The 13,263-nt window shown below is 42.4% G+C and overlaps 1 protein-coding gene across 1 annotated transcript in view; it reads right to left on the reverse strand.

Annotated features, from left to right (window-relative positions):
- ARMC2 (armadillo repeat containing 2) overlaps positions 1–13,263 on the reverse strand; it is a 99,854-nt gene that overhangs the window by 30,850 nt on the left and 55,741 nt on the right. Inside the window, exon 12 of the mRNA XM_053664729.1 lies at positions 600–745. Coding sequence (XP_053520704.1) covers positions 600–745 — 146 coding nt within the window. The remainder of the gene's footprint in view (positions 1–599; positions 746–13,263) is intronic.

The following is a 13,263-nucleotide window of genomic DNA, read 5'->3' on the forward strand; positions in this document are numbered from 1 at the left end:
GGTCATTACAGAAAAACACTGGCAAACAGCATGAAGAAGGAAATGTAGAGGCATAATTTAAAGACAGTTGTTAAATTTGGCATCTTGCTTTGAGGCAACCTGGCTTCAGATGAACATTATTTCTGCAGTCAAGTAAGGGCAAACACAACTAGTTAATGAGTGAAAATAAAATTCTCTTACAAACAATCAGATCAGACTTTCTAAGCAACAGTCCCCTTTGTGAGTTAAAACCCATTAAGTATTGTTTCCAAGTGTATCGGACAGTTTGTCACATTTTGTGACAGAGTCCATCATCTCCAAGAAACCACAGAATTCGTTTTTGTTTGTTTTGTAAGAACGCTAGGATAACTCACAACTCACCAAAGAACTAAAGCAATTTATAATCGACGACTTTAAAATTACATGAGAAATACATAGGAAATGGAGTCATTAGCTTAAATCATTCATTTTAAACTTGGGCTGTTAGAGTTACCCTTGCTGCCAGGTGAAGTAAGAAGAAAATAGGATTCCTCGCCCGTCACACACACAAATATTAAAGATGCCCTGAAGTCCAAGCACTGGCATTTTTGTAAGGTACTCTGTTTTCTTAGTCTACCTACCTGAATATTCTAGCGATATTGGTGCAGACGTCCTTGTCACTCACGTACTGTCCCATGACCGTGCAGAGCTGGGCAAGGGCACCAACACTCAGCAGCTTACTTCTCACCAGTGGCGAATCAACCAGGTTTCTCAATGCAGCCGTCGTCTAGGACAAAAGCATGTTGGGGCCATTTTTTTAAACTGGAGGTTATAACAACACCGACCAGCACAGCACCATTCACCCCTCAAGTTTCATGGTATCTGTTATGTGTCTCCCACCAGAGACCACAGGCGTAGGCACAGATGGAATAAAAGGAAAACCAAGAAATGAACACAAAGAAAACCTACATGGATTCAAAGGTAAAGAGTGAAATGTCCATGCTAATAATCAGTTAGTAGACCAACCCCGAGGGTTACAGAAATCGCTATCTGTGTTCGTCACATACACACAATCTTCCTGACTCTGCAGCATGCAACGTCGGTTCCACAGACCAGAAACATCTCATTCCAAAGGATGCTGTGGCCAAAGGATACTATTTAAGACCACTAGTTTCATTTATTTTCTTCTAAGTGGCAATTGTTGATTTCTTACAAATTTGTCTTACTTTGTAAAAAAAAAAAAGTTTGGGAAAGCTCTCTACTGTGGCCTTTGTCTAAAAGTGGAGAAGAGAACAAGTCAGTAAGTCCATGAGATTAATATTGCTGTTACCTAATAACTGTATAATACGCACTGTGCTCTTTCCTCACAGGACAGCACAGGCAGGCTATTGGTTAAGAGTCACTCAGGGGTTGGACGGCCTGCTCAAGTCCCAGCCCCTCGTGCGCTGGCTTGAGTTAGTGCGTTAACCTCCCAGAGCACGTTCTCCCTTACCAGTAAAGTGGAGGTGGTGATAACTGCCGTGGAGTGGTGAGGATTCCAGGAGGTGAGAGGTGGGAATGGCTTTGCCAGTGCCGATGACCGAACAACGGCTCAGAAATCCTGGGAGTCATCCCCACCTTTGTTGTGTGACTTTGCCTCCAAAATGCAGGAGAGAGATCACTAGCTATAGAGTCAAATGATGGCGATTCAAGTCCAAAATCCCTTCCTAGTCATGTGACTGAAGCACTCAGTTTTTCTCAACTTCCCCATTTTGTCCTCTGCGAAAAGGGTGTTACAATCCCCGCTCACTTCTAGGGTGGCTGTGTACCTCCAATGGAAAACACGTGACACTAATTTTGTACACTGTGAGCATTATACCAGCATAAAACAGCTATTTTCAACCTTTTTCATCTCATGGCACACATAAACTAATTACTAAAATTCTGTAAAGCACTGTAATGTATTGAATTTTCCCCCCACCTGACAAAAAAAAATAAGTATAATTTTGATACATCCACACTGGACGGCTATTGTTTTGTTAGCTTTTGTCATTTTTTTAATTTGATAATCTGAGGGAAAATGAGGTCAGTACAGTGCCCATGGCTAAATGGTCAGATATTGCACGTTTTAAAAATTCTCACCTATAAGTGGAACTAATCAACAAAACAAATCAGCAAGCAAAATGTATCCAGAGACACTGAAATTAAGAACAAACTCACAGTAACCAGAGGGGAGGTGGGAAGGGATAATGGAGGGAAAAAGGGGGAAGGGTCATCAAGGACACATGTATAAAGGACACATGGACAAAGCCAACGTGGTGGTGGGGAATGGATGGCGGGGAGAGGGGAAGGGGGAACATGGCAACAACTGTATTTGAACAACAATCAAATAAATAAATAAAAATCTTTTAAAAATTTCTTGTGTCACACTAGTTGAAAATTGCTGATATAAAGCATCATTATAGCCAGTTAATGAACTTTACAATCAATTATTAAAATGATATACTTCTTTGATTAATTTTTCATTGTAACAACAGTAACAATGAAAAAGTATACTTTAATAAAAGTATAACTTGTTATAACTATCTTGAAAGCTGGAAAGAATAAATACAATGTTTCAAATAAATGTGTGCAAGTCTTTTGCAGTCAATTGCACAATTCGGTAAAATGGTAAAACGCTTCCCTGAAAGTTTCAGTATCCAAAACACTGGAGGGGAAGCAAACAAGGAGAGCATTCCACTTGACCATGAATTGACAGTGTGGTCTCCTAAGCTAAGGAATGGGTCTTTTGTGAAAGCTAATAAGCCATTTCAGGCTTCCCGGGCCAGCACCACCATACGGTGGAAAATTCTCATCATCCGAGCCTGGCTCTACCTGTTCTCCTTCTCCGGAGACAGCCCAGACAGTCCAGCAAGCGCTGCTGGTTTCTGTCACTCCAAGGAATGACTCACCAGCTTTCCACTCAGACATCAAAGAGCTCAGATGCCCGTATGAATCCTGACCTAATCTAAGTGCTCAGAGACCGTGGAGACTGTGGGACACTCATTCTCACCTGGCACACAGGGGCAGTTCCTTTGCCCTGGTCCCCAAGTCTTCACAGGTTGCTACCTTGATCCACTAGAGTGATCTTGCTCCCCACACCTACCCTCCAGTGGAACACACTGTCAGCCGAAAGGACGGCAGCTTTCTTAGGAGCTTTTATTTCCTTGTTCCAACCTCAGTTTTTTTCTCCCTCAATTTTATTTTTCACCACACTGGAAAAGGTTAAGAAGCTCAAGGTTCTTTGCCTCCAAAACTCGACTTTTAAAAATGGCCCTACACAGGAGTGAAAGCACACACTTGAACGGAACACACCATCTGATTTTAGATCCCTGCACATTTATTTGCTGCAACATCACACTATGTGGAATGCCCTTAGTTCAGTCAGATACTATACCTTGGATACTTCCACACTGGCAGTTGTGATGCTGGTAGAACAACATGTGAAGCATATACCACACACTTGAAAAATACACAGTAATACCTCCATGTATGATGCCACCAACAACTCAGTTGCTCAAGGTCCAAGCCTCGGAAACATCTCAGAACTCTGCCTTTCTGCTTTCGGTCACCCTGAGCCCCACTGGCTTTTTGTTCATTGCTCCGAGGATAAGATTCTGTCTCCTGCCCGTGGTTTACAGGGCCCAGTACAATCTGACTCTTATCAGCCCCTCAGATTTCCTCTCATACCACAGACATGCTATTTAGTATTAACTTATTTAACATTAAGTCTTATCGTCTGTCTACTCCTCTATACTGGAAACACCAGGGGGGCACAGATCTGTCTGTCATTCCACCATTTGCCCCCAGACCCGTGTCCAGTGCCTGGCACACACTGGGTCCTCAATAAATATTTGTGGATGGAATAAATGGAGAGGTGAATGCCTACAAAGAAAAAACCTGGTGTGAACAAAAAGGTTAGGATATCAGAAAACCATGGATTAACCAATATTTCTGAAGTAGATGCATTTTCAGATGATTTTAAAGGAGAGAAGGAATAAAAAATAATGGATAAAAGAAAAATGGACTTTCTAGAGGGGGACTTGTCCTCCGTGTATTCCCCATTTTATCTCATTCACGATAGCAGCTTTCTATCTAGGTACCTAACTCCCTTCCCCTTTACTTTTGTCACACCCAGTTAGTCAACTGGTCTACCTCTTCTTTCCATCACCAGGTTGCTGGTTTCAGTGTAAGCCTGTTTCATCTCTTCCACAAACTCTACGGCTCACTGATGGGGCTCCACCCACAGTCTCTCTCTTGTCAGGTTCATCTCCCCACAGGGTCTCCCTGCTGCCAGAGGGAGCATCTCAAGACCCAACCTTTCCTATTCAAAGACATCCTCTGACTTCGGGGGGCCTATTGGGCCAAGTCCATATCCTAAAGGTGCTTTGCTTTCTCGAGTACAATTTGACCCTCCATGCTCATCTCCTCCTCCTTCTCCCCGTCTTTCAGATTCTGCACCACACCCAATGTCCTCATCCTTCCCCAGTCCCAAGCCTTTGAATAGACCATTGCCTCTGTCCAGAATGTCTTCCTCCATCAACTCCTGTTCCCTTTCTCTAACCTGCTCACCTTCTGCTCATTTTTCTGCACCAATCTCAGGCTCACTTCTGTATGTAGAGATTTCAGCAGTTGATGACATCCTTTTCCAAGTTAACAAAGCACCCTGTCTCTGTCTGCACCACACCCAGCACAGAGTCACAACTACTTGTTTCATGGATCTTCTCTCTCATGATTAACTCCTCTGGGGTACAAACCATTTCTTGCTCCTCTTTAAACTCAGGGGACAATAAATATGCGCATGAAAAGTTGGCTGATGAAACACAGAAGCAGAAGGGGGAGAAAGAGAAGAGGAGGAGAAAGACAGGAAAGGAAGGGGAGTGAGGAGATAAAGGGATAAGGGAGCCGGAAAGGGAGGCGGTTCCCCTTTAAGGAGCCTCTGGCAAGAAAGCCCCGGGATTAGCAGAGACCTGGTGGTAAACTGGAGTTTAAACCCCTGAGGGAGGAAGGTCAGGAGGAGGTCACCAGGCAGATGGGGTCACGAAGGCCCCCCATTTTGAGATGCCCGCTGTGAGCCGCCACTCTCACTGCAGGGGTGGTGTGAGGTGAATGCTGAGCACAATCAAGTGGCTTTTTCTGGGAAAAATGTAAAAAGATCAGTGGGGGGAGAGTCTAGCTAAATACTGTGATAACAGGAGAGGCGAATTCCAAGTCAACCCAACATCGTTCCAACTTTTAAGAGATAAATTTGTGGAAATCGTTATTAATGAGTCCTGTGCTCTGTAGCAGTCTTTGTTCCTAGCCCCCAGGAAAGTCCATCCCCTGGGCCTGCGGGAGGTCACCAAGCCCGGGGTTTATGCTCAGAAAAATGTATCCATTTCTTCCTTAACTCTTTATTCTAATTTATAATGTTGCTAACTCCACTTAGTTATGTACTTTTATATTTTATGTAACTTTTAAGCCATCTCAAATAGTTTATGACAAAAAAAAAAGAAGTACAAGATGTCTACATGGATTAGAAGCTTGATTAGCTTCTAAAGGACTTACTGGAATGATTCCCAATCTCTTAACTCATCTCGTGAAGAATGGCAAACTGAAGAACAGGAATATCAGTTTTTATTTTTCCTATCTCCTAATCTGCAACCCCTCAGGACAGCTGTCCTGAGTCAGAGGGCAACCAGTGGCAAGAAGAAAAAGGAGAATGTGAAACTGATAATTCACAACAAGGATCAATAAAATTTTAAGTGTCCCTGTTTGCTAGCAGTTGTTAGATGATGTCTAAATCAAAAGGGGACCTAAATTTTTGGTACATGTCAAGGAAGAAACATTCCAGTGTGATTCTGGTTACTTATCTGTTGAAAAATGACTGAGCTGGCCTCTACTATTTTATGGTATTCACTTCGAGGCAGCTCTTTCTTTCTGTATTTCCCCAGATTTCTTGACGTAAGAGGAGGTATTACTAATTCTTTCCCCCAGGCAGAATGTGCAAGTAAAATGCCTGGTGAAGTTCGGCCGAGCTGTCCTATCGCACATTGAATTCATTGAGCCTCAAAGTTCTCACTGTGCACTCCATATTAGGAGAACCCATTTTAAAGGGGAAATTAAATTAAGAAGTGATTAGATAATTTATAAAGGCTAAAACAGTGTTTTAAGACACCAAAATTAGAAGGCAAAAGATTTAGCATCTATTTTTTCCAATCGACTATAAGTACTTGATTTTCAATTTTGATTAGTTTTCAAGTATTAATTGAAAAACCTTAGTGAACATGAGAAATCTTCAAATATGAAGCCCTTCTGATTCAGAACAGTGGACTGACTGATGAATGACGACACAGACCCAGCAGGTGTGGCTCCGTCCCCAGCATTCTCTACGCACTGGGGTGGGCACCGGTGGGGAGGGCTGGTTGGCCCACCTGAGCCCCCACGTACTGCTCATTTCCCCAGTGGGTGACCCTCTCTCTTTCTTTCGCACTATTCCTCCATCAGAGTTCCTGGTCTCCAGAGAACTCACCAGATTCTTCCCCAGAAGACATTCAGCCATCAGAGCTGCCCCAGAGCAGAGGAGCCTGTAGCTCACAGGCCCCCACAGAGCTCCTGCTTAGGTACATCAGAAATTAAAAAGGCTTTTTGGCTAGTCTGAAAACTTCACCATCCATCATTACATTGTTTGTTGGAGAAATGTTTTCCCAGTTTCCAAAAACCAGCTTTCAAAGAAATCTTTGAACATAATACAATTGAAAACTGTGCCATTAACAGTTTGAAAGTTGTTTTCCTTCCTCTACCAAAATCAGCATCAAGATTTAGTTTTATTTATTTTTATACATTGAATGTTATATGAAAAGGATTTGAGCAACCACTTCATGGTTCATAAAGCTATCTCATGTGCTTGATCTCATTTGCTCCCTAAACCAACCCTAGGAGGCAGAAAAAATGGTATTATGAGCCTCACTTTAAAAATATATACATTTATTTATTTTTAGAGAGAGGGGAAGGGAGGGAAAAAGTGTGAAACATCGATGTACGAGAGATACATCAATCAGTTGCCTCTCGCACTCCCCCAACGGGGACCTGGCCTGCAACCCAGGCATGTGCCTTGACTGGGAATGGAACTGGTGACCCCTTGGTTTGCGGGCCAGCACTCAATCCACTGAGCCACACCAGCCAGGGTGAGCCCCATTTTTCAGGTGAGAAAGCCCAGAGAGTTTACCAGCACCCAGGAAGGTGAGTATCCGGGGCCCCAACTCCTTGTCTGTTGTCTCCCCCACCCTTTTGGCTGTCTCTAACAGCATTTTATTCCTTGATCATCTGGAGTAACTATAACCCAAACCCCTTGAGCCTTATCTGAACTTAACTGCTAACTGCAAAATGGTTCACTTCCCACTGATGTGAAAGAATAAACACAGCAGCCAGAGACCACAAACAGTGTCAAATGATTTAAGACCAAAGCCACACCATTCTCCAACCTCAACAAAATCATGTCCCTCTATTAATAAAAGCACATTCACTTTTTGGATTTGTGCCTAGCTGAGACCACATATATGCCAAACCAGAGCCTATGTGGTAACCCAAGAAGTTTCGTATTGTCTCATATATGATTATACAGTTCTGGCTGACAAAAAAGAAACCAGTGACAAGATGCTACTATACACATGAAACCACTAGCACCCAAAATTCCTAAGCGTTTCACCGGAGTTAAGATACATGCATGTGGAAGTAAAAGCACCTCAGAATCTTCTATAACGTTTGGTGCCCGGCTACAGAGCCTGTTTGGCGCATTCCTTCCGTGGGTTGTCCTGCGTCGGCAGGAAGTGCTTCTCTCCTCCTCAAACCCTCCGTGTCCTACTTTGAGACTCTGTTTAATGTCTGCCCATGTTTATTATTATTTCTCCACTTACTGCCCCTAGGTCAGTTATGTTGGAAAAGTGAGGAGGTAGCTGATTTTCCTAGTTGTGGCTATTAAATGTATCAGTGTAGCTGAAAATTTGAATGTCATATAAACTGTATTGAAGGCCAATGCAGGAAAATGAGTCTGAAAGTCACACATAAGAATGACCAAGTAATAACACTGATTTTCACAATCACATGTTAAAGGTAGTGATGTTTCTCTATTGCCACACTAATATGTCTACAAGGAAGAGATGAGGCTGTAGCTGATATGGCAGCAACTGACTGCAATGGCTCTCCCCAGAAACTGCAGGAGTAGGAATATGTATTTCCCACTCTCCGTTCTTTCCTTGTGAGGAGACTTTCTGCAGCACAATCCTCTTGGCCACTACAGGTGTCCCCTGCCCCTCCAGGGGTGGCAGTGGCCTGTGACTGCATGGACAAATCTGATTTGGGGGCTCAGGGGAAGAAGGCATGCCTGCTGCAGCTGAAGCTACAATGCTCCAGCCATGGTGACAGCTTTCTCCCCTTCCTCTTCCGCATTAGTTTTTCCTCTTATTTCCCAGTTCAAAACCTCATGCATTCTACGTTTGGGGCCTCTGGGTCTCCCCGAGTCTTCAGACATGCTGTCTCTGGAGAATCTGAAGTAAAGGGAGTTGCCGACAGGTAGCCCCTCCCCAAGAAAGGGTGAGGCTCCAACTGCTTCCCCTCCTATTCGGGGGAGAGGCTGCTGGGTGCCCTTTACAGGCATGTGGGAAACTTCGTAGGTAGTAAACAGCTGTCCTGTTCCCACTGACAAGTACATCATTAGAACATTGGCAAGCCTAATAAACAATACCAAAAATTGTGACCAAAAAAAAATTGTTCATCTAATCTCAACATATATGCTAATGAGCAAAATAAGCCAAAATAATCATGTTGCAGCCATCACTTTTATCCTTATTTTAGTAACATGCTATAATTACGGCAGAAGCTGGGTGATGGGTACACAGGACTGCTCTACACTATTTTTGCAACATGTTGTGAATCTATATTTAGTTTAAAATGGAAGTTAAAAAAAGGCAGACATGAAAAAGTACATGCTGTACATTCCATTTATATGAAATTCTAGAGCAGCAGAGCTTATCTATGGTGAAAGGGATCCGAAAAATGGTTCCCTCTGGTGGGGGCAGGGAGTGGGAGAATGGGAATTAACCGGCAAGAGGTGGGAGGAAGGTTTTGAGAAACCTTCTGCATCTCGATAGGCGTGTGGATTACATGGCTGTATGCTTTTGTCAAAACTCATCAAACATATCAGATCTGAGCATTTCATTGCATTGTAATAAATTATATGCCTCAAGTACAGCAATCAGAAAATACATGGCCTCATCCGCTGCTTGCTATTCAAGCCAAATCTTCAAAAGAGATGCTTTAGATTTTTTTTCTGTTTAATGATCAAATCTCCAATAAGATTATCTGTATGAATTTAAGAAATATAATCATGAGAATATTTGCTCCCACTTTACAGGTGTACAGTTTATTTCCTCCACACACCAGAGCTGGGCTCCATCAGGTGGAAGTTACTGCTGTGGTTCTGATCTCATGGTCTGAAGCGAGGCAGGCTTCCCAGGGGCAGGTTAAGCCAGAAAATGAGAATTAACATACTTTCCGGCTTATTTGTGTATACTCATAATATTTAATTAACGAAACACACATTTGTTAATCTTTACATTTTGAAACTATTAAATATAAATAAAGCATGATTTAAAAGACCCAAATCACCTTGGTGCAATTCTTAATTAGTAATATTTAAATCACTGTTTAACTGAGTCCCCAGACTTCGGTCAAAGGCCTCACTTAAGTCCCCCAAATCCATACAGCAGAGAATAACTACCCAGAATTCCGTCTTGCTGACGTAACACTCCCCTCCCAGTAAAATCTCAGACATTTCTCTGAGTATCAGAGAAGTATCAGCAATGTTTTTACTGACCAGTCTCCTTGGGCAAGGGAAACAGAAGAAAACGTAAACACGCGGGACCACGTCAGAGGAAAACCTTATTGCCCAGCAAAGGAAACCATCAACCAAATGAAAAGACAACCTCCTGAATGGGAGACCATATTTGCTGATACATCTCAGGGTTTAATACCCAAAATTTGTACAGAACTTATACAACTCAACATCAGGAAGACAAACAATCCAATTAAAAAATGGGCAAAGGACCTAAATCGACATACAGATGGCCAATAGATATATGAAGAGATGTTTGAAGTCACTAATCATCAGAGAAATGCAAATTAAAACCACAGTGAGAGATCACCTCACATCTGTCAGAATGGTCACCATCATTAAATCAACAAACAACAAGTGCTGGGGAGGATGTGGAACCCTTGTGCTCTGCTGGTGGGGATGCAGACTGGTGCAGCCACTGTGGAAAGCAGTATGGAGTTACCTCAGATAATTAAAAAAGTAACTGCCATGTGACCCAGTGATTCCACTTCTGGGGACATATCTGAAGGAACCCAAAATACTGATTCAGAAGAATATATGTTCCCCTGTATTCACTGCAGTGGTATTTACAATAGCCAGGCTATGGAAGCAGCCTAAGTGCCCACGGAGAGATGAGTAGATAAAGAAGTTAGAGTACACATAAACAATGGAATATTACTCCGCCATAAAAAGAGAATAAAATTTTACCATTTGCAACAGCATGATTAGACCTAGACGGTAATATGCTAAGTGAAATAAGTTAGTCAGAGAAGTAAAAATACCATATGGTTTCACTTACATGTGGACTCTAAAGAACAAAATAAAAAAAAAATAGAAACAGACTCATAGATACAAAGAACAGATTGATGGTTGCCAGATGGGAGGAGTGTAAGGGGACCGGGTAAAAAGGTGAAGGGGTTGAGGAGCACAAAGTGGCAGCCGCAGAACAGTCATGGGATGTAAAGTGCAGCATAGGGAATAGAGTTGACAGTATTGCAATAACTGTGTATGGTGCCAGATGGGTATGGGAAATATTGGGGCGAATACTTGCAAAGTATATGATTGTCTAATCAATATATTATATACCTGAAGCTAATACAAACTACTTATTAATGTAAACTGTAATTTTAAAAAATAAAAAAAGTAAAGAATTCATCCTCTGTGTGCTCTCCACAGTATTTGCCAAGGCTGACCAATCCTTGCTTTTAAAACCTCTACTCTCTCAAACATCATCATCCTTTCTTAATTTTCTGATCACTTCTTCTTCTTCTTCCCAATCCACAAATTCGGACGCTTTGCAGAGTCTGTTCCTGGCCCTCTCTATTCTTTTTACATACTCTCCCCTGGGACAATCTCATTGTCTTGCTGGACTTCAACTCCTACCTCCACACTGATGACCCTGCAGTCTCCTCCAGCCTCACTTTCTCTGCTAAGCGTCAAATCACACCTCAAACTGCCTACCAGACAGTCCCACTTGGCTATTCTGTGGGCACATTAAAGTTTTATGTTGAGACTAACTGCATTATTTCCTTCTCTCCTCTCACCAAATAACTTCCTTGTATAACTCTTTAATTTTTAACAATTATATTACTTTCTAAAAGACCCAGGCTCAAAGTCACCTCTCTTTGTTTAATTCACTTTTCTTGTGCCTAAACTCAAGCCAAAGCAAAGGAATGGAAGGGGGCTTGACAAACGTCTGAGGACTGGCCTTCCAAGAAATTCCCACTTAGGGAACAGGAGAAGATGATGGAGACATGCTGAACAATGGGGGGAAAGATCCAGATCTGAAGGGCCCTCTGCAGGCTTAGAGGCCAGAGAAGTGAGACAGATACAAGAGGAGGAAAAGCAAACAATGCTGAGTGGGGAGCTACGGAATGGTTTTAACTTAAAAAAAAACACGTATTTGGAGCAGGGAAAGAATGTATGTCTCTAAGGATTGAACTTGAAATCATATGAGTCAGACTGTTAAGAAAAGAAGATTGGAAATACAAAAGAATAATAAAAAATAGGAATGTTCTAGTCAATCTGGGTTTTAATAGTTACATTATATAAATTATCCAACTATAAGTGTAAGTACCTTGAGATTTTCTACAATTACAGTAAAGCAACTTTATACATAATGTTCTCAAGAGGCAAATGAAGTACAAATGAAGTACCAGGGGAATTGGGATTGGCTGCAATTATAATACATACAGAAGGCTGTTCTCTACTCCCCAGAAAGGGGGCTGGGCGGAGCCCACAGACTTCCTGATGGAGGTACCTCCAGCAAATGTCCTCGCTCCTGTTATGCCTTCTGACTGTCAGCCTTTCCAGGTCGGAAAGGAACCCCAACACTTCAGGATAATCCATTCTAGATCAATGAAGACAAATCTCTATTCCCATCAGTCACCTCTTTGGGTTTAACTTACTACTGGCACTTTGGGGGGCTTGCTTTTCTCCTGGCTTGTGTTTCTCTTTTTCCAAGTTTCAGAGAGCTCTCCCAAAATTCTAGAATGCTGAAATTCTGTGAACCTGCACAGTTTAATCTTTACTCTCTTTACAGATATACTCATGTCTCAGGACTTGCCAGACTGGGGGTGTTAATGCTTCCACTTGGGTCACAGGTGGTGGCCCCTCAGTTCCTCTGAGCATCAACAATGATCCTTTCAACCATCTCAAAATACTATTAGGTATCTGACAGGCAGAACTGAATGCAGCATTGGACATGTGGAAGTACCATGGCTTGGTAGAAGAATAAGGCATCAGAATACTGTTACCTAGACATGAAGATCACCAAAAAGTCAGCACCTACTGGCAGCTGCCTTGTCCTCCATTATCCTGTTCAGCACCCAGAACACACCTGGCACAGAGCAGCCACTCCACAAACACTTCTGTTACCAATGTCTCTTGATGGCAGCCAAGTGGTGACAAACATATATATGAGTAAACATATATAAACATATGTATATATGGTGTACAAACATATATACATATGCATAAACATAACAACATGAAGAAAACCTTTAAAATCACAACACATCAGTCTTATTTCCTCTAAGCAATATCTGCCCATAGACTGAGGAGAAACTTTCCTTTCGCACACATTCCTTGATCTCTCTCCTTTAAGCTCCAGTACAATCAGTCTAAAATCTAACAACTGCAGCCATGCATCTTAATTGGGGCTTCTGCCTGTGAGATCTTAACTCTCCCATCTGTTCACACCACTAACACATCCTCCTTCTGTCACTTTTCAGCTTTTGGTCTTTATCATTTAATATCTTGTACACATTCATCTTTCTGCCACTCTGATCTCGCTTTCTCCTTCCCACAAATGGACCTCCAGTTGCTCCCTGTTGCTCTGACATACTCTGCAGCTGCTCTTTGAGACACAGGACCATAGCCTCTGAATCACATCTGCATGCCTCACCCACAGAATCCCTCTGGACCGACCCACTTAA

The sequence above is a fragment of the Artibeus jamaicensis genome, unplaced genomic scaffold, assembly GCF_021234435.1.
Source record: "Artibeus jamaicensis isolate MK-2021 breed Jamaican fruit bat unplaced genomic scaffold, CSHL_Jam_final contig_387, whole genome shotgun sequence".
Classification (NCBI taxonomy): Eukaryota; Metazoa; Chordata; class Mammalia; order Chiroptera; family Phyllostomidae; genus Artibeus; species Artibeus jamaicensis.